The sequence below is a fragment of the Sinohyriopsis cumingii genome, chromosome 6 (assembly GCF_028554795.1).
Source record: "Sinohyriopsis cumingii isolate HCF-2022 chromosome 6, ASM2855479v2, whole genome shotgun sequence".
Lineage (NCBI taxonomy): Eukaryota > Metazoa > Mollusca > Bivalvia > Unionida > Unionidae > Sinohyriopsis > Sinohyriopsis cumingii.
In genome coordinates, this window is record NC_142966.1 from 128933372 (window position 1) to 128953043 (window position 19672).

Below are 19672 nucleotides of genomic sequence, written 5' to 3' on the forward strand. Positions count from 1 at the left end.
TTCCTGCCCCACAACCGGAAAACCGATACAGTCCATTTCGGGAAATCAATAAAAGGATCCAGGTCGCACAATCCGAACACAATCCTCTGACAAGCTATCCTTCCTTAGTTCGAGGACGATTTTTTGCGAATCAAAGAGGACCAAAGACAAGTTGGCATCGATCGCTTACGCCACAGTATTTGTATATATCCACCCGAATTATTTCAAAGTTACAAAGTTGACGACCAACATGCGCCTCATCCTCCTAAAACAGAAATAACTGTAACCGTATGAATCTAGACAATGACGGAAGGGTTAGAGGAAAATATGTTGATTAAGTAGTATTGGTTCAAGGCATACTTATCTGGATCCAACAGATGCGTTCATTCTCTAGGCATCTAACTTTGGAGTTGGTTCAATAAGTAAGACAGAGATTGGATGTCTCCAATTGTTTCCTTTCGAAAACGTTTTTTGCTTCTCCTTGTATAATAAAACGAATCTTTTGCACTGGACTGTGACAAAGGAAACTGCATCTTATTATTCCAGATTTTAAGGAATTTGAGATTAAATTCTATCTCCTTCAGAAGTACACAAGTTGAGACTTTATTCCTCAAACACCGATATTTACGTTTAAATACCATCTAGACGTTCTATATATTGATAAAATACAATGTTTGAGCAGTAGTATATCCAATAACTAGTCTAGATAACTGCTTGTTTTGTTCTCAAAAAACAAGAAGTTTTATCAAGTTCAGCTGCTAAACACCCGGCATTAGGTACGACTTAGAGTCAAAAGCCTCGATGTAAGCTTGCTCAGAAAAATTATTATAAGTGCCATTATATTTGGTACAGTTTTTTCAGGTTTGATATGGTCCATTACTTCTTCATGTCTCTTGTTTGTTCAGCTGCTACTTCCGTTGCTATCATTTTTGTTATATTATTATTATTATTATTATTATTATTATTATTATTATTATTATTATTATTATTATTATATTGCATTATTATTATTATTATTATTATTATTATTATTATTATTATTATTATAAATTCCTCAGGTATCTTCTTTGTCAAATACAAATCCTTCTGATCACATCGACTGAAGTATTCATAATTATCATCGTGCTGTTTCAAACCTCTTTTGTGCCAATGATCACCAATGGTATCTATACATTTTCCGCTAGATTGTTGCCATCAGTGTTTACGTTATTTAAACGTCTCATCTATGAAAATGAAGTCATATGGACAATATTCGTTCGCATATCAGGGTCCATCAGCGTTGAACAAATTGCCCACTGAACTTAGACAGAACGACACAGTGATATCATTCAAGAACGCTCTTAAAACTCACCTATTTCGGTTGCAAGAACAGTCTTAACGACCTAATAATGTTTCTTTCCCTAAAATATTTTCATCGCGATTTTTGCTTTGTAATTTCATAGTGCTTGTTTTTTTGTAATCATATTATTATATAGGTGTTGTCCAATGTTGTAAAGCGCATTAAGCTTCTAAAGATTATGCGCTATACAAAGTCCTCATTATTATTATTATTATCATTATTATTATTATTATTATTATTATTATTATTATTATTTACGAATGCCTTTCCTGCACGTGTGTGAAACCTTTCCATTCTGTTTACTTACCGTTATTTTCTTGACCATAAGAGGATGTTCTTGCGTTGCCAACGGGAAAGTACATAGTCTTTCTTTTAACTCTTCAGACCGGTGGATTTCTTGTTTGTTTCACCTGCATGTTTATTTGTTTCTTTTTTAAATATGTTAACCAATCATAATACCTTACAAAACCTAGCACTACCTTGCCAATCCATCCCTCCCAGATACTACTTACACTCGTGGCAAGGAAGAACACTCTCGTCAGGAAAGACCTCGCAAAACGCAAAACCTACTTGAAGACATTACAATATGCAGGCGTATTTCACTTCTACTTCATCTATGTTTCCAACATGTTCTCCCTCTTTGCAGACACAATTATGCCTTTATATCTAATGAATTGTTTTAATTGCCATATTTGAATTCAGCACATCAAACTCCATAATAAAAAATACATATTATCTCTGAAACAGGCGAGTTTTAACAAATTGCAGACCAGAGATATCCTTGATCTCCATAAACAGAGACACTAGGACACGAGTCAAGATCAACGCAACACAGAGGGGATAACATATATCAAAGGCATCAATGCCAAAATATCAGTAGTACGCCCATCCCGCCACTTTAGCAACGTTTGTAACGGTAATTTAACAAATCTTACGGTCTCCACCAACGAACTAGATTCTCTGGCGAACAGCAGAAACTACTGGTGCCTGTGGCTACTTATTTTAATGCAACGGGACGAGAAAACAGGAATTAGACCAATTATACAGGAAACTACATCGCCAAAAGCAGTGCACTAACCAGACTCTAACTATCAAAGAGCACAGTTGTATCACTGGCGACTGTTCTTGTCTTTCATGGATTAGATACTATGGCCAAAACAGAAAATGCATTAAAACTTAAGCCTTCGTCACAAACGGCTCCATTAAATCTATCGTCTTGCTTAGACAAAACAATGAATGGCACTACATTTAAATGTGTGCTACTATTGTAGTGAACATTCAATGGTTATCACTTTGCGTTGTGTCTATATTTTTTTCTTTCTTGATAAAGCACATATATTAACGTATCCACATTTATCTATCGTCGCCTGGTTATAACCAAACACTCATCTTTCACTATCAGCACCCAATCCTCTGCATCTGTCCCCTGAGCATTTAATTTGAACATGAATTGTTTTTATCAAAAAATTGCCTTTTAGTTCTTAATCAAAATCGGAAATGAAAGTTTTAAAGCACATTTCCATGGAATAGTAAAATATTTGGCTTTATTCTCATATTTTTGGGAATCTGATCGGCAGCAATGCTTCGACATTCCGCTTACATGGTCCGCCAGATTCTGTTCCGAAACTGACGGCATGTCCATTTATGACTAAAGAATATGTATGTGGCTTCTGCATTTCATTAAGTGCGACTTAAGTCTAAAGCGGTACGAAAGCACGGTCGTGTTCTCTTGCATGAACAAATACAGCGTCGGTTTATTGTACATTTGATGATCGAGTGCAAGCTCTGATGCTGAGAACCTGCAAAGCAGGAGGTTGTCCGTTTCAGGATAAACATTATCAAATAGGCAAATCTCTACGGTTTTTTTTGGGGGAGGGGGAGTGCTCATCTATTATTTATAAATGAATTTTGTTTTTATAGTTTAGAAGGGGTTCATTCCCTTGCACTTTGAGGCAGAAGATTTTGCCTGTGGATTGGTTACTTTTCCAAGCACTCCTACATTAGTTCATTGGTGCATACATTGGGGTCTTGAAAAATGTACAAATTCTCAAGGGCATAACGGCGGTATTGGTAACCTTAACCTGAACTGTGTATGACTCTTCACTCCCGCCTTCTTCTTGTTATTATTACTCGAATTAAAGTGACTATGCAATTTACCGTTTGCAATATAAATCGAGGTATGCAAATCCATCTTTGCAAGTAGAGGAACCCAATTATTAGGTATGCGATTATCGGGATTCTGTAAATAATCATGAGTTAAAATATATTTAAGACAAAACTTGTAGCAAATGCAAAACGTATGACAAACGCGGGTAAGATGCGGGCTCGAAACGAGCATAGATCACAGTAAACACATACAATAATATACGTTATAGAAATATTATGACATTTGTGGCCGTTCCAAGTGCAATATATATACACCATATTCAGTTTGTCATATTTGTGAATTACTGAAAGCTTTACATGACAAGCAATGTAGCTTCCTACCCATTATTACTAATATATTAACCACATTTATACATGGGACTATTTTTTATTTCTTTGTTATATAGATATCTCTCAGGAAAACAATTTAAAATACATTACCAAACCTTGCCTTCTTGCGTTCATGTATGCTGGGGGAAATAAATATGTGTGATTTAGTTCCTGAATGTGAAAATCTGAACATTGCTCCAGAAAACACTCAGTGATAAATGTTTTGATAAACGGATACTATGTATATATACAAAAATCAACCATTTTCTTAAATGAAGTTTATGTGGTTATGGCTAAATCTAAGTTTTGAGTCAACAAACGTCTAGCTATGGAAAATAAACTTTTATTTTTACAATGTTTCATTGTATCATGTTTGTATCATTGCGCTTCCCAGGTATTATAGTGTCATTGTTTCATTTTTTGTTGTTGATGATTATCCATGTATTGACACATAGTATATTATTTGTTCATTAAAGCGTAACATATGTATGATTTTAGTTCCGATACATCATATTCATAGCAAATTTATGTCATGCCACGTCTTTCGAAATATAATTTATTATTTTGCTTTGCCATATACCACGTTAATTAAACAGCTTTTTTACAGTTCAGTTATTAAGAACATGCTGCTATATTTTGAAAATTCAAGTTCTACTACTGTTAGCTTCAAATCAGAGTTATGAGCCAGTTGATCTTCGTAATACCACTGACTGTCACCTATCTTACAAAATGTCATGTGCGTACATGTGATCTCTTCAATGATGTTGTGTTGAGTCAGTGTGTCATTTCCATGGGAGTCTGCAAAGGACCGACTGTGTTCAGGTAGATATCGTACGTGATACTTCTAACTTGATTATGGTCGGCATCTGATATTCTCAAAGTCTTCATATAGGAATAAATTGTATCAATTGGAGGAATATACGTTTGTTGGTGATCATTTGCATCTCGTTTCGTTATTGGCTTATAAAGTGGTGAATATTTAATCATCGCCCTTTTACTTTGAAAGCCCTGATTAGAATAGTCGCTTCGACGTTTCTGAACATTACATGCTCTAAACTAATTTAAATTATTTAACTGGAATTTATGTGCATTTCATTTTAATCTGTGATTGTGGGTGTTTGTAAGCACTAACCTTATAAACATATTTGTCACTTTTACCTTTCTAGACTTTTGCATTGCTAGTGATTTAGTTAAATGTGGGTATCCTTTTTCACGGGTATGTGAGTTTTATTTTACATGTTCTTCTGCATAATATAATTTTCATTATTTTTTATTTATTTGCAAGAAACTTAAATATATTTTCACTAATGTATGTTATATGTGTATTACGTATTTAACTGAGCATAAAAGGATTATTCACGCTTATAATTTAAGTGTTAAACATTCAGTCTATTTTTGTACGTGCATCTTGTGTAGCCCTTGTGGTGAGAGTGATATATTTCAGTAGATAAACTTCAAAATATTCTTCAAATACGTAATGGCTGCGTATCATACGTTTAATTTCGTACCAACATGTTCATTGCCTCGCTTGTGACTTATTCAGTTGGTAAAATATAGCAGCATTTTTTTATTATTTCTAATCATTACAGGGCTAGTAAAATAATTCACTATATTGCTCACGTGAATCTGTCCAGTCTTTGCATCACTAAAGATTTAATATGTAAAATTGTCATATATCTTTTTCACGTGTCTGTGCAGCATTAGCGATTTGCTTGAGTAAGTTGCATAATCATGTAGGGCAGCGAAGTGTATGCGCGTAACAAATGTAACATCACTTTCTATTCACGTGTAATAGATTTCGGTATAATTTTTCGCACATGCTGCTCTGCGGCAATAAATATATTTGCGAATTTGAACAAATAAAAGAAATCTAGGTGACATTATACATCATTTCAAGACTGAACGATCTTTGGTTTTTATTTTTCATTGATTCAAGGGTACAATGTTCGATGTCGGATATTGAAAGTCAAAAAAATGTAAAGAAGAAATCACAGGATGACTGCGAGAAACTCCAAAGGTAGGACATATAAATTATCAGATGCATTAGCAGTATTAAAAAGTAAATAACATAAGAAACAGAATATGCAATTATGAAAATTACTCCGTACATGTTTGCAGATCAGTTTGTCTTGTGTAGGGGGTATACTATTTTGTTCCGTTGCACATTTTGTCTATATCATTATAAAATGAATAATATATTGCAAATGAAGTATGTCCTTTGCTGCATTCCTGATGCCTACTTTTCTGTATAAAGGATCGATCGGATCCGAAAAATATATAAACTTGTATCTGACATTCGGACTCTTACGTATCATATATTTTCAACAAACGTTTGTTAGATTATAGTTATGAAAATGTGCTGTTAATATGTATTTTTCATTTATTTGTTTCTTATAGAAGACAAGACAAACTGAAGAACAAAAACAAAAAGCTACGAAAGTCAGTAAAAGATATGGATCGAACCCTGTCTAAAGAACATAACCTAGTTTCAGACCTACAGAAAAGGTAAAGTCACCGTTGAATCGTGAATTACATGGATTTATTTTGCCACGTCGTCTGTTTTGCTTTGTTTAATAACAGGTGCCTCGTCCGCATCACGCACACAAACACAGATTCATAAAATATAGATAGTAGAAACTTCAAAGGCCTTAAATGAAAGTTGATTTTGTTTTTAAATTTTCTCTACAGTGATATTTAATTTCAATAACATCAAAGTTACTGACTTGGTAGAGAAATATCAGAGATATGAAAAATTCCCTCCGCTAAGATTTTCTTTTATTATATTTTTTGACAATATATGGAACCACTTTGCGTATAATTACTTGAGGAACAATATAGTTTAAATATCATTTCCACGGACCAAATTTTAATATTCTACAGTCATTTTTATTAATAAATTATATGGGGAACTTTATATGACAGTAATGGCGCCAAACTCTGTAATCATATTCGTCTTATATATTACTTACAGCACAACCGATTGGTTATTTTGATGACTTCTGCAAAGAATATATAAATTTGGCAAGACGTTTTTACTTCTCAACCAAGCAATGTATTTTACAAACCTAGTATGACAGCTGGTATTGTCTGTATTTGTAATCGATTATGTTACTTGTTACTAAATTCTAATAGGGTTCGAAAAACTAATATAACCCAAACTGCTACATAAATTATATTTTGATGGGTTTATGTTACATTGAAGGTTACCCACATTATGTTCATTTTTGTGTCAATTTATGGTTGTTTGCAAACCTCTATCAAAGCACCTATAATACAGAGGGAAACCACTTAACTCAACGGCCATATGCATAAATGGAAGGATCGAATTACAGAAAAAAACGTCGGATGCAATAATTTCGATATGTAAAGAGGGAAAATAGAAACAAAATGAGATGGGATATATATATATATATATATATATATATATATATATATATATATATATATATATATATATATATATATATATATATATATATATACATTAAAAATAACATGGCATGTGAAGTGTTGATATAAAGCAAATTGATATACCAATACTACTGGTATATCAAATTGTGATCCGCCCAATGCGCAATAATACGAATATATATACAGTCTTTCAACTGCAGACATATAGATCAATCATGAATTTCTACGCAAACATTAATCATAAATGCATATGAAAATAACGACAAAAGGTGTCAACAGTTCCTTTTTTTAAAATGAAATGAAAATGGTACATAATTTCACGGGAATCTTTTCATTTCTCTACTCCCCTCCCCCCTCGAGCATAACGGATAAAATAAGCAAAACTTTGGAGTGAGAGCGAAAAACATATTTCGATGGACGAAAAAAATAAAACTGAACTGGTAGAGTAATCTTGTTCATCGTAACAGTATGTTTATGCCTTTCTTAGGCTCTATCGACAGTGTTCATAATGTCAATGATACATTGTTGCAATAGCCAGTCGACACTAGACCTATATGTTAAATATGTCGGTTACGAGGCACACGTACTGTCGCATATATAGCGCTTTATTGTTGCTGTTTCTTAAACCTATTATAATGTTCTAAAAATCGAATATTAATTATTAAATATAAAAATGCCCTGATGGTCGCCCCTCCATCTCACTCTCCCTATTTCTCTAGATTATTGTGGCTAGATACGGGCGAAAATCCTTGAAAATAAGAGTGCTGGGGATTTTCCCTTGTGTCATATGACGATGTCTCTGACCCTATGAATGATGGTAGACGATGTCTCTGACCCTATGAATGATGGTAACGTTTAGTCAAACTGTCCAAAGGAGAAGAGAGAGAGAGAGAGAGAGAGAGAGAAAGAGATGTATAGTCTTTATAACTGTTAATTAAAGCAGAATAACGGCTTTGGTGAATTGTCAATATATTAAAATATTTTAATTACCTCTTGACGGTTCGTCATTTTGCTTAGTTTCTATTCCTCGATAATTTTCATACGTCAGTACATGAATGACTGACAGTTCAGGTTCATTGTACAAGGAGCTAACCGTGTTTGTAGTGCACTTCTTTCTTCATAAAAACCATATATTCGTGTTTAAATCGCGAGTGTGCCTTATATGTATTTACTAAATGTGAATACAAATAGAAACTCAAACAGAAAACAATTAACTTATCATTTTTTTATATGTGATTGTGAACAACACGGACATTCTTGGAACTACATTTTTAGCGGACACACTCGCAGAGATGTGATGAGTTCATTCTCTCGGTCAATACACAGTTGTCCAGAGCATATCGTAACTCCATTCAAGGTGCTAATATATGTATTTGCATGTATTTGTATGATATAAATAAAATATGTATAGTATGTACGCTGTATCAATGAAGTACCACTCGTTGTATTAATGTTTAATTAAAAGGAAACTCAGCAAGCCTCGTTTTCTTTTAATGAAACATAGATATATCTCGTATATATATATGTGTGTGTGGTATGTATATATATGTGTGTGTGTGTTTGTGCGCGTATGTATATGTGTGTGATTATTTGTGTATCTTCGCATCAGTAATATTTGAAAACTTTGCTAAATTTGGGAGATACAAAATAATCTTAGAGGAAAATTATACATCAAACTGGTCATCTTGATCCTTTAAAATTATTTCTTTTTGTTTTGATTGAAGCTGGTGTGCTTAATTGCTTGGAACCAAAGGGATAATAACGTGATACTTTATAAATTTTCATGTTTAATGTCAAAACGGAATTTTCATTGTTATTATATTTTATAGTTAAAATTAACATACCTTTTATAAGATGGGTTATATATTTATCCATTTCTCGTATAATGCTTTACAATTGAAATGAAGGACTATTTCGTTAAACCTCATATTTATAGTTCTAAATGAATTGTTTTATATTATATTTAAACTGATACCACTCGTCGAGTGTCTCTTTATCAACAAAGAATCATTGAGTTAAATTTTCTGAATGGTGTTAAACAAAGTGCATTACCAAGTTTATCTATACATTTGCTTATGTTAGTTTTCCAAAACTTATTACATTCTTTGTTTGAAAAAAAGTCACTGTGTTTAGATATGTGGTTCAATTTTAACACTCCTATATTTTTGTGAGATACTGCGTAATTTATACATACATATTTTAAAAATTACATGATTTATTTCTATGTTGGTTTTAGATTTGACGTTGGGTAAAAGAATTTGTGACGAACCAAAAACTTGCATAATCTGTTGTCTTTTTCTAATACAATTTAATCAATTAATTTTAATTTGTTCAAAGCAAATTCATTCAATGCCGTATAAAATGTAGCTTCATTAATTATGTCTGAGTGGGAAATGATGTGCAAAGTTTTAAAACTTGAAGAGGTCATGCGAAATCTTTTGTTTTGAAGTATATTGAAAACTTGCTTTATTCAAAGAGTCATCTCATAAAACAATGGGGTTTCCGATATCACGTTAACTCTTGTTAGGATTTTCAAAAAGGCTTATTAGATCACTGAAACATTCTTTTGAGAAATCAGATATAAAGACATTTTCGTCCGCAAACAATGTTATGTTTGCTTCTTTTCCGAACTATAATCTTAATAATAGTTTCTTGGCATGAACTGCATGGCAGAAAGCGCTTGATTGAAATTACGTTTGCCAAACACCTATATCTAGTATAAATAAATTCAAAAATATATTCTTTGTTTGATACACATCTTGCTGTAATTATAAAGAAAGGAGTCCCCGGTTATGTAACTATTTATGAAAATGTAGAAAATGAATAACTTCACACAAATATAAGTGATGTAATTTTAAAATGCATTTTGAAAGTCAGCAAAGCATAAAAGACATGATGATTTTGTTTTACATACAAGCCATGCAATATTTTTCTAAGTCTGCCCAGTGATTTAAAAGTGAAAATTGTATGAACAGACACAGAGCATAGCGTGCCACGAGAGTTTTTCAGAATGAACTAAATTGGCAGTGTGAATCACACGCTCTGTGTTTTTAATTTGGTTCGGATATTTACCTTACTAATGTGCTCCAGAATTAATGAAATGTTACAAGGAGATAATTCCTCTTTTGGCTCAAAAATTCACAAATTTATAACAACGCTTTTAATTGGATAATACGATGGCAAAAGGTATCAAACGTTAAAGCTATAATTACCATTGCACTTGACGTTTAATTATTTGATATGACGTCATAGGTACTTGCTCGTGACGTCAAAATTAGCTATAAAATAGGCATTTTGGGCTACAATTGTAGGTACTTTTAAAAACGATGAAGGTAGTCTACATTTGGCAATTAAATTCATATTTTTACCACAAGTGAAAGTATATGTGAATAACATTTGATTTGACTATCAGTGTGCTTTCTGCGTGGGGTCCATGTGAAAAACGATAAAGTTCGAGTGCCCCATCGTTCATGGGTACATTACATCTCTGCAACGGACGAGTATTAACTACATCTAAAATGAGATTTCAGCTACAATCACGGCATCAAATAATTTTGACACAACAAAATGGCTATATTTCTACTGTAACATTGATACAGGACATACGGTATCGTAGAACCATGAAATACATTTTTAATTTTTACATGTATGTCTAAACCGCCAATTTAGCCATTTTTTTAAATATTCTAATGACCTCACAAGCTACCAGGAAAGTTAGATCATGTTTTATTTTCTGACAATAGACACTCTAATAAAATAACAATTAGCACTTTTTCAAATTTCAAACTTATTCTAATTTCGCCTCCTTAACGAAGAAAAAGATAGGATAAACAGTGTTATTTTCTCACCCTTATGTTCCTAGCCATATCGAGCACACAATTCCAGTACAAAATGCTTTTTCTAAGCTTTAAAAATAATTACATTCAAATGTTGACTGTGCTTGTATTATTTTTCCTTGTTTTGTTCGGGGTTTTGGGCCTTTCTGATTCTCTTAATGGTGGGATGGGGAGTACTGAAATATAGATGAGGCACATGAAGGATATCATAAGATGAAGCCGGGTTGGGACTGAATTAGTGAAACACCCAAAGCAACTGCGTTAATAAAATGTTTATTTATAAACGCAAATTAAATATTAAAAAATCTGACATCATTATAAACAAAAAGGATAAGGAAAATTATAAAGTTCCTAACATGGAAGTAGCAACAACAAGTAACTCAACGAGAAAACTCAAACATGAATTTAGCGAATGGAATTTCAAACAACGTGAATTAAGTCCTATCACCTATCGACAAAATAAAAGTATATGATCTGCACCCCAATATAAACAAGGTCTTATTAAATACCAAGGGATATAGGGATATGTATAAATTTATGAATCTATCGCTCATATAACGATATTGAAATGGGAATGCATGTAATTATGAATTTATCGTTCATATAAAGATATTGAAATGGGAATGCATGTAAATTTGAATGTATCGTTCATATACCGATAATGAAATGGGAATGCATGTAAATTTGCTCGGATAGCATTAGTGAAAATAACAACATGGAACACATAATATATATATATATATAACTATCGTGGCGCTCATTTGACGTCCAAGATGTATCTCCGGTTCCACTCGCTCTAGTCAATGGTCAGAGAAGCGCCCACGCACAGTCCGCCCATTTCAGTCTGTTGAAGGATACCTCGACAGCCCTCACATTTAACACAGACCCGATGGTCGCGAAGCCTTGGTCCATCGCATCGAGAACACCAGTACACTCTTCCGAACCAAATTCACCAGACACAGCGTACACGTCACAAGAAACCACACAGAGTTATTTGACTCCACATCAAACCATGTATAAGGCAACTAAAATTATGACAACTAAACCGTGTAGTACATATGACACGGATAAGTACTTCTGCATTTATATATGTTGCGCATGCGCGTACATGAATTCGTTACCCATTACATTAATCATTCAATGCATACTGCGTATAGTTAAATTCAATTTGTCTGTTCAGTTACAACAAATAGCTAACTCGAACCAGACTATAGTATTTTTAATATCATGGCGTTGTATAACCTAGGTATTGACTCTCTGTAGAATTTAAAATAAATTCTAAAACATCTAAAGTATGAAACAATTCTGTCAATAAAAACGAATAGTAATAACGAATACTTAAATTTCATTACCTCTACAGCAGGAGATGTGCTCCCGTAAAGAGGTAAACTTCCTGACAAGACTCGTCGTAATGTAATTCGTTTATAGAGAATTTGCTCTATATGTATACTATCTGTCACAGATATGCGCAGCCAGGTACTTAGGTTTTCGCAGCAGGCAATTTGCACATGCAGCATGGGTTGAGTTTCGCTCAGTAATTTGAAATAACTAGAGCCGAAAAAATATACCACCCTCGGGTGATGCTGTCCTCGGCAACGAAACCCGAGTACATTTTTAATCACATACATATATTGATATAACTCACACAATTCCGTGACAAAGGAAGTCAATCCACGCGCCAACAACAACAACTAGCAACTTACATATTATTTTAATGAAGGTGTCTGAAAGGTAATAAAGCAAAGATGACAATAATAATAAAGTGTATCTTTCCCACTTGATGAATTACTTCGATACACAACTTCACAGTATCATCTGCTGAAAACTCGAATATGGTCTGTAGATGACAATAAAATGGAAGAAAAAGGAAACAATATTATAATAGCGTAGCAAACTCGATTTCCTCGCTTGTCACATATTTAATTGGCAACATTTCGCACCCTTTTGTGGTGTAACATTGTACGCTTTGCGTCCCTAGTACGATTGCATTTAAGTGAAAACACTTTAACCTATTCTGTCCGATAATCTGTCTAGTTTATGCAGTACTAATGATTGAATTAAAATTTAAAATTTCAAGAGATGTTTCAAGTGTATGTGTACAGCAGTTTGCCAGGATTTTGTTTCGTTGGTGTACATTCACTATATATTAGCACGTGTATGGTAGTTTTGTATTACCAGGCTAAGCGCGTCGCATTCATCCATCTCTTGTTATGAATGTGTAAGAAATTTCAACGTGTCTTTCATTCTTCTTTTCTTGGGGTAATAAATTGTCCTAAACAATACTAATTTTAATCGTGGTACAAGAAAATCAAGTGAGAATCACACGAATGACTATAGTTTAGGTTTAAGGTATGGTCATATGCATCATACCTCCTATTAAATTTAGCAATATTAAAAGGTAAGAATTCAAAATGTTTGTTGTGTTAAAGTAAATTGTTTCATATCTAAGCTTTAGATTAATGGAAATTAAATTGAATTAAATAACATTTACAATGATCTCAACAGTCATTTGTCTAGATTTATATTTTCCATCTCTCTAAGGGAAAACGATTTGGTCTCGGAACTTGAAAGGGCAAATGCTATGAACAAGCAGCTACGCACTGAATGCGAAACTATCCAAAGGTAAGAATTGTGATTCAACTGCTCCTATTTAGTGATTATTTTGAAAATTATCCTAGCTTTTTGACAAGACTTCATTGCACATGTCCAGCTGTGTACCTGTTTAGGCTAGGTAAAGAAATCATATTTCAATGTACAATATATTGATGTAAGGATAATATTAATTAATTCGATTGATGCTGGTAATTCACATGTATTTAGATTAAACAAGGGATTTTCGGTCTTGAATTTTAATAATTTAAGATGCATAATAATATCCGATCATGTATTTTACTCCACAGTTGAGCGATTATCAGTGTTCCTTGAATAAGCAGTATATCGACTTCTGACCACTCTGTTACCTTTCAGTATATTTCTATGTCAGTTCTTGTCTATCATAAATTCTATATTAAAGGCTATTCCTTTCTTCAATTATATCCACTTTTTTCCTGTTTAATTGTTTCATCTGAACCTGCAAAGAACATAAACTTATAGCTGGCTTTATTTCATATATATATATATATATATATATATATATATATATATATATATATATATATATATATATATATATATATCGTCTATTCTAGAAAAGAATTTATTATATTGCAGTTACATGTACTATTCATATGTGTTATTCGTTTATATTTATATATTTATAGCACAAATAACAACATTATGAAGGAAAACAAAATGTTACAAAATTCAGTTCAAGAAAAAGACCAATCCCTGTCTCATGGAATGAAAACAGTTTCAGATCTACAGAAAAGGTAAGGTAGGTTTTGCAACTGGTCTGTCGGTGTTCATCGATATTGCCAGGTCGTCTGCAATGTTTTGTACTAAGAACTCATGCAAATCACGCACATTAACTTATTTTAAAGAGAACAATACACGAAAATATATTGAATAAAGATGTACATGGTTATCGATTTTTTCCGGATTAGAGTATTTTTCATTTTGTTTTCATTTATGTTTCTCTCGTTTGTTTGGGTTTTATAGTTCTTTGTTCCTTTGTACGTTGCAAGTAACTTGAATAATCCCAATATACTGAATCGAAAGAGAAGTGCCTGAAGTATGAATATTTCCTTCCTTTGAACATTTAACTTCTGCTGTAATTTAATCTAAATGTTTCGAAGCATACATCCCACAATTATTCGATGAAAATTACGGATTGAGTATGATGTTTGCGTGCAAAATCGCAACAGATGTCAGTTAGATTAATACCTGAGACGAGTAGGCTGAGATGTCAGCGATGGTGTGAATATCTGCAACGCATATTCCATATTCGTCTTACTGATATCGCAATCGATTTGTTCCGTTTATACGATTTTCAAAAATTATGTAAGCTATATCATTATTTACTCATAAACCAAGGAATTTCGTTTAAAACCATAGTATCGGATTAGAAATGCCACTATTATCTGTATTGTGTATGTCACGAAATGATATCAGAGATTCGTAAAACTAATACATCTAAACATTTACATAACTTAATTATTCTTTAAATATTTTAAACTTTATTTTCATAACATTATGAACGTATACAATAAATTTTATATTGGACCTTAAAATGTTACTTCACTGGCCAGATGTATATTTAACAGCATAGAGATTTAACAATTTAACACGAAGATACACGAGATGTGCAAGGAGATAGCGATATATATATATATATATATATATATATATATATATATATATATATATATATATATATATATATATATATATCATTCCTTTGCATTTGCATTGTTTGAAATATGGGTGCAGAATCTCGCGTCAGATCAACAAATCGGGAGTAGAAACATAGAGCTAGATAACATATCAAAAAGGTCATCTCGCTCCTTTCATGTTACTCCCAGCTTGTGGGATAAAATCCGATTTATATATCTGTATATCTTGATTATTATGCTCTAAAAGCAGTGACACAAATAATACCGTTAGAATATCTATGAAACTACATGTCTTATTAGCCCTAAAACAGCTGTCTTAATATGATCTTAAAGGATTCCATATATAATGTATAAAACCAGAATACAACCTATGCATTATTTTGAAAGAGACATGTTTAATTGTGCCCCTGAAAGGATGCAGTACACATTATTAATCTAACATTATGCAAGCAAGAATTGTATGTTAAACTGAAGGAACATTTTCAATTGTTAGTATCCTTGATGTTTCTTAATCAAAATGGCTATATTTGCACTGTAACATTCAAACATTACATATGGTATTACATATGGTATAGTGAATCCCTGCAATAAACATTTAATATTTTTGAGTGTTGTCAAAAACCGCTAATTTTCACATATTTTCAGCATCCTAAAACCTCACAAATTACCGGCGCAATTTAGAGCATATTTTATTTTTGACTGAAGAAACTTAAAAATATTAGCGCATGTGCAACATCAAACGTTTTATAATCTGCAAGGGTAAGACAGTGCTATTTGCTCACCCCTTATATCTCTGGCCACAATTCCTGTACACAGTATATTTCTTAAAAATGAAATTAAAATGTTGACTGTCTTTGTGTTACTTTTTTCCATGTTCTGTTCATGCTTTTGGTCATTCTGATTCTGTGACTACTGGGATGAGAATAACTTATAAATTGGCAAAAGGAGCATGAAGACAGACTACCCACAACAACAACAACAACTAGCAGCTAACATAGTATTTGAAAGGAATGATGATTTTTTAAAAATCAGTTTATCTTTCTCATTTGATGAAGTACTTACAGTATCTTCTGCTGAGGACTTGATTTCGGTCTCTAGCTGACAATAAAATGGAAAATAAACAATATTAAAGTTAACATACACGTAGTTTTTGAAAAAACGGTTTTGTATTGCAGTATTATAAATTGTTCTCTACTTAAAATACAAATGCATGATGAAATATTAGCTAAAAGGGACAACAAAATTGTTAGGAGTAATTGCTCTTACCCAAACGAACCCAGACGGCAAGAAGCTACAAACTATAATAATTTGCCTGCCACTGTTTAAAGGCATCCAAAAGTGGTGTAGAAGAATGATGCAGGACTATTTCTATCACAAAATAGTCATGACAGTATAACCTTTACATTTTAAATTTTTATATTAAACAAAATCCATTTTTTGCTACCCGGAGTTAATTTGGCTCCTCTTAAACTATTTTTTGCTGTTGTTTTTCTCTCTTGATTAGATTACAAATCAAGTTTTGCATACATACTTTTATTTCAAATAGTTTGGATACATTTGTCATTATCACTCTCGTTATATTTTATGATTCCAATGTTTACTGATGCTGACTAGTATGAATATTTGGATCATGACCATTTGTTTGTGCGAGGGTGTGTAAGAGAGGGAGAGAGAGAAGGGGAGAAAGAGAGAGAGAGATAAAAGATGTCAAATTATATTAGTACTTATTATTTTTGCTTGTCTGTCTGCGTTTTGTATTTACCATCTTAAGGCGCTCTTGCTAGATGGGCCAGAAAAACATTCAGACGTGTTTGGACACACCTCAACATAATTTGGCGCCCATCTTCACTTGGTGACACGCAAAAAATATTTTTAATCCGTATGACTACATATCGTCGTCAGAAACGTTTGATGAAAACAGTTTGTCACAAAAGAAAACTATTTATTTACTCAGCTTGATAACGCGGATTTATTACGCAGACCACTAGCTTGCCTGCAACGTCAGGAAAAAATCTTGCATCAATCACCTTTTCATGTATCATGACCTGTATCTGAAAAAGTACGTCCTGTTACTCACTGACGTTTCTGAAATTGTTTAGTTTTGTGCGTGTCTTCTAAAGAACTAGCTGTTGTATTGTGATGCCTCGCTCAAGATCACTCAAAGGACATCGCAGTGGAATTTCAATGATTTCTGACAGGCATTTGGTCTTGAAAAACACATTTATACCAGCATATCATGACACACAGCCATTTAAATGCACTGTCTTTTTCTAACCTAATAATATGTTTTGTTCGCCTAGGAATTTACTGTTAGCATAAACTTTACCAAAGAAATGTCGCAGAAAATAGTATTTTTATCGAAGACGTGTTTATTGAAGAAAGGTATTGTATTGCGGGTTTATAAATTGTTCTCTATTTGAAATGCAAAGACTTGAAAGAAATATTTGTTACAAAAGGTGCATCAAAAGTGTCGGGAGTAATTGATCTTACCCAAAAGAACACAAGACGGCAACAAGCTGCATATATATACATGATACAATAACCTTTCCCTTTTAGATTTTTTAAAATATAACATACGTTTTCCTTTATTTCTTCCTTCAGTGAGTTACATTTGTTCCTCTTGCACCTTTTTCTTCCTGTACTTTTTTCTGTATTATCTCTCAACATATTTGATTAGACTAAAAGTAATCGTGAAATCTGTATGTGTAAAAGTTCTTTTATTTTCAAATGTTTGCCTGCATTAATCGTTATAAATATTACTTTTGTTGATCATTCCACTGTTTGCTGATGCTGATTATTATAAATCTTTGAGTCATGACCATTCATTTCTGTGTTTGTGTGTGTGGTTTGTATAAGTGATATAGACAGTGGCAGACAGACAAACAGACAGAGAAAAGCAATACGAATCGCCATAAATTAATAAAGAAGCTAGAGGAGACGGATCCGTTTGGAGTCTATCTTTCGCATCTTTGTCTTTGTGGAGTTAATTTTATGTCAATACCCAACATAATATACATTTTCAAATTAAGATCTCTGATAACATGATCTTCTTACTTTTCTTATGTAGCATAACGTTCGGTAATGTTGGTGTGGATCATTGTCTCCTATGCAAGTGCTGTTTACCTTTCTAGGAATATCTGACCCTGGTTCTAAACTCTTCCAAATGGTAACATCATGATTACTTGTCTTTACTGGTGAAGGAAAATTGTTTCTCGTCATTTATTCTTCATTTATTTCTAAACATATATCATGCCGTACATGGATCAAATATACTGTATGGCTTGCCTTTTTGTGTTTGTCAGGTATGGTGTTAGTTATTTCGCCTCTTCAATTTTCAATTATAGGAAACATATGTTGACACGCGTGACGTACAAGTTCTACTCCCGTTAGCTTTATGAGCCAGCTTTCATGCAATATAGCGCAGGAATTGATCGAGCTTGCACGTTGACGTAGATATGCTTCTGAGTTATTCAAATATGTTGTGTAGAATAAGTGTTTCATTTCTACATAACGGTCTGCCGAGAACCAATTGTCTTCCGGCTACATCGGCCATTACGTTTCAAATTGATGCTAGTCCTTATCTGATATTCTCTATTTGTTGTTGAAAGGAAAGAACTATAAACTTGATCAATTGTTAGCATGAATGTTTCATTAAATATCTCTAAAGCATATAGATATGCATAGGGTTATATTCATATAATAGTCTGCAATAAATGACTCGTTCGACATTTCTAGCATGATTATATCCAACTTCGGGTCTTCTTTAATTGTTTTTAAAGAAATACACATTATCAATCTTTCCTCCAGAGATCTCATAATCGGTTCGTTGTTTATATACATTTGAGTAGTTGGGTAAAGAGGAGCTATGCACACAATGGATGTGGTCCCCTGTTCCCATTTCTACTTGGGAGGCTTCAGGAAATATCCACAAAAAAACTCATATCGTTCTCCAGAAGCTCATTTTTACTGCAGGTTTGCTGTTCTGGAGCTATCAAAGTTGTTGATGGACGATTTTCACTATGGCTCTGTTGGCAAAACTATGGCAGCAAATTCAAGCTGTTTATATCGATAAGGTTACGTTATGCTACAACATCAAGGCAAATGGCGTTGTGCTTGAAGAGAAAGGGCGTTTCGATTTTTCTGAAAATCCAAAAGATAGCACATTACATAATAAAAGCAAATAATTGGAAAAAGACATGTTAAAATTCGCGATTTTGTAATTTCCGATAGCATAATATGTTGGCCTCAGTGCAAAGGGATTATCAAACGCTTCGTCCAAGATATTCTCATACATAAATATGATCTGAAAGCACCATCTTAAGAAAGTAACCATCATGACAAATGAACCAGATCAAACAAAG

General features: G+C 33.0%; 1 protein-coding gene across 5 annotated transcripts in view; it reads left to right on the forward strand.

The window, feature by feature from the left end:
- LOC149797944 (uncharacterized) overlaps window positions 1-19672 on the forward strand; it is a 127813-nt gene that overhangs the window by 15288 nt on the left and 92853 nt on the right. For 3 of the 5 annotated variants that reach the window (XM_089963005.1, XM_089963006.1, XM_089963007.1), the window contains 4 exons: window positions 5730-5810; window positions 6191-6298; window positions 13582-13662; window positions 14301-14408. In XM_089963005.1, coding sequence (XP_089819131.1) covers window positions 5743-5810; window positions 6191-6298; window positions 13582-13662; window positions 14301-14408 — 365 coding nt within the window. In that variant the 5' untranslated portion in view covers window positions 5730-5742. Of the gene's footprint in view, window positions 1-4413; window positions 4616-5729; window positions 5811-6190; window positions 6299-13581; window positions 13663-14300; window positions 14409-19672 lie in introns of those variants that run through there. The other 2 variants (XM_089963008.1, XM_089963004.1) reach the window with 2 other exon arrangements.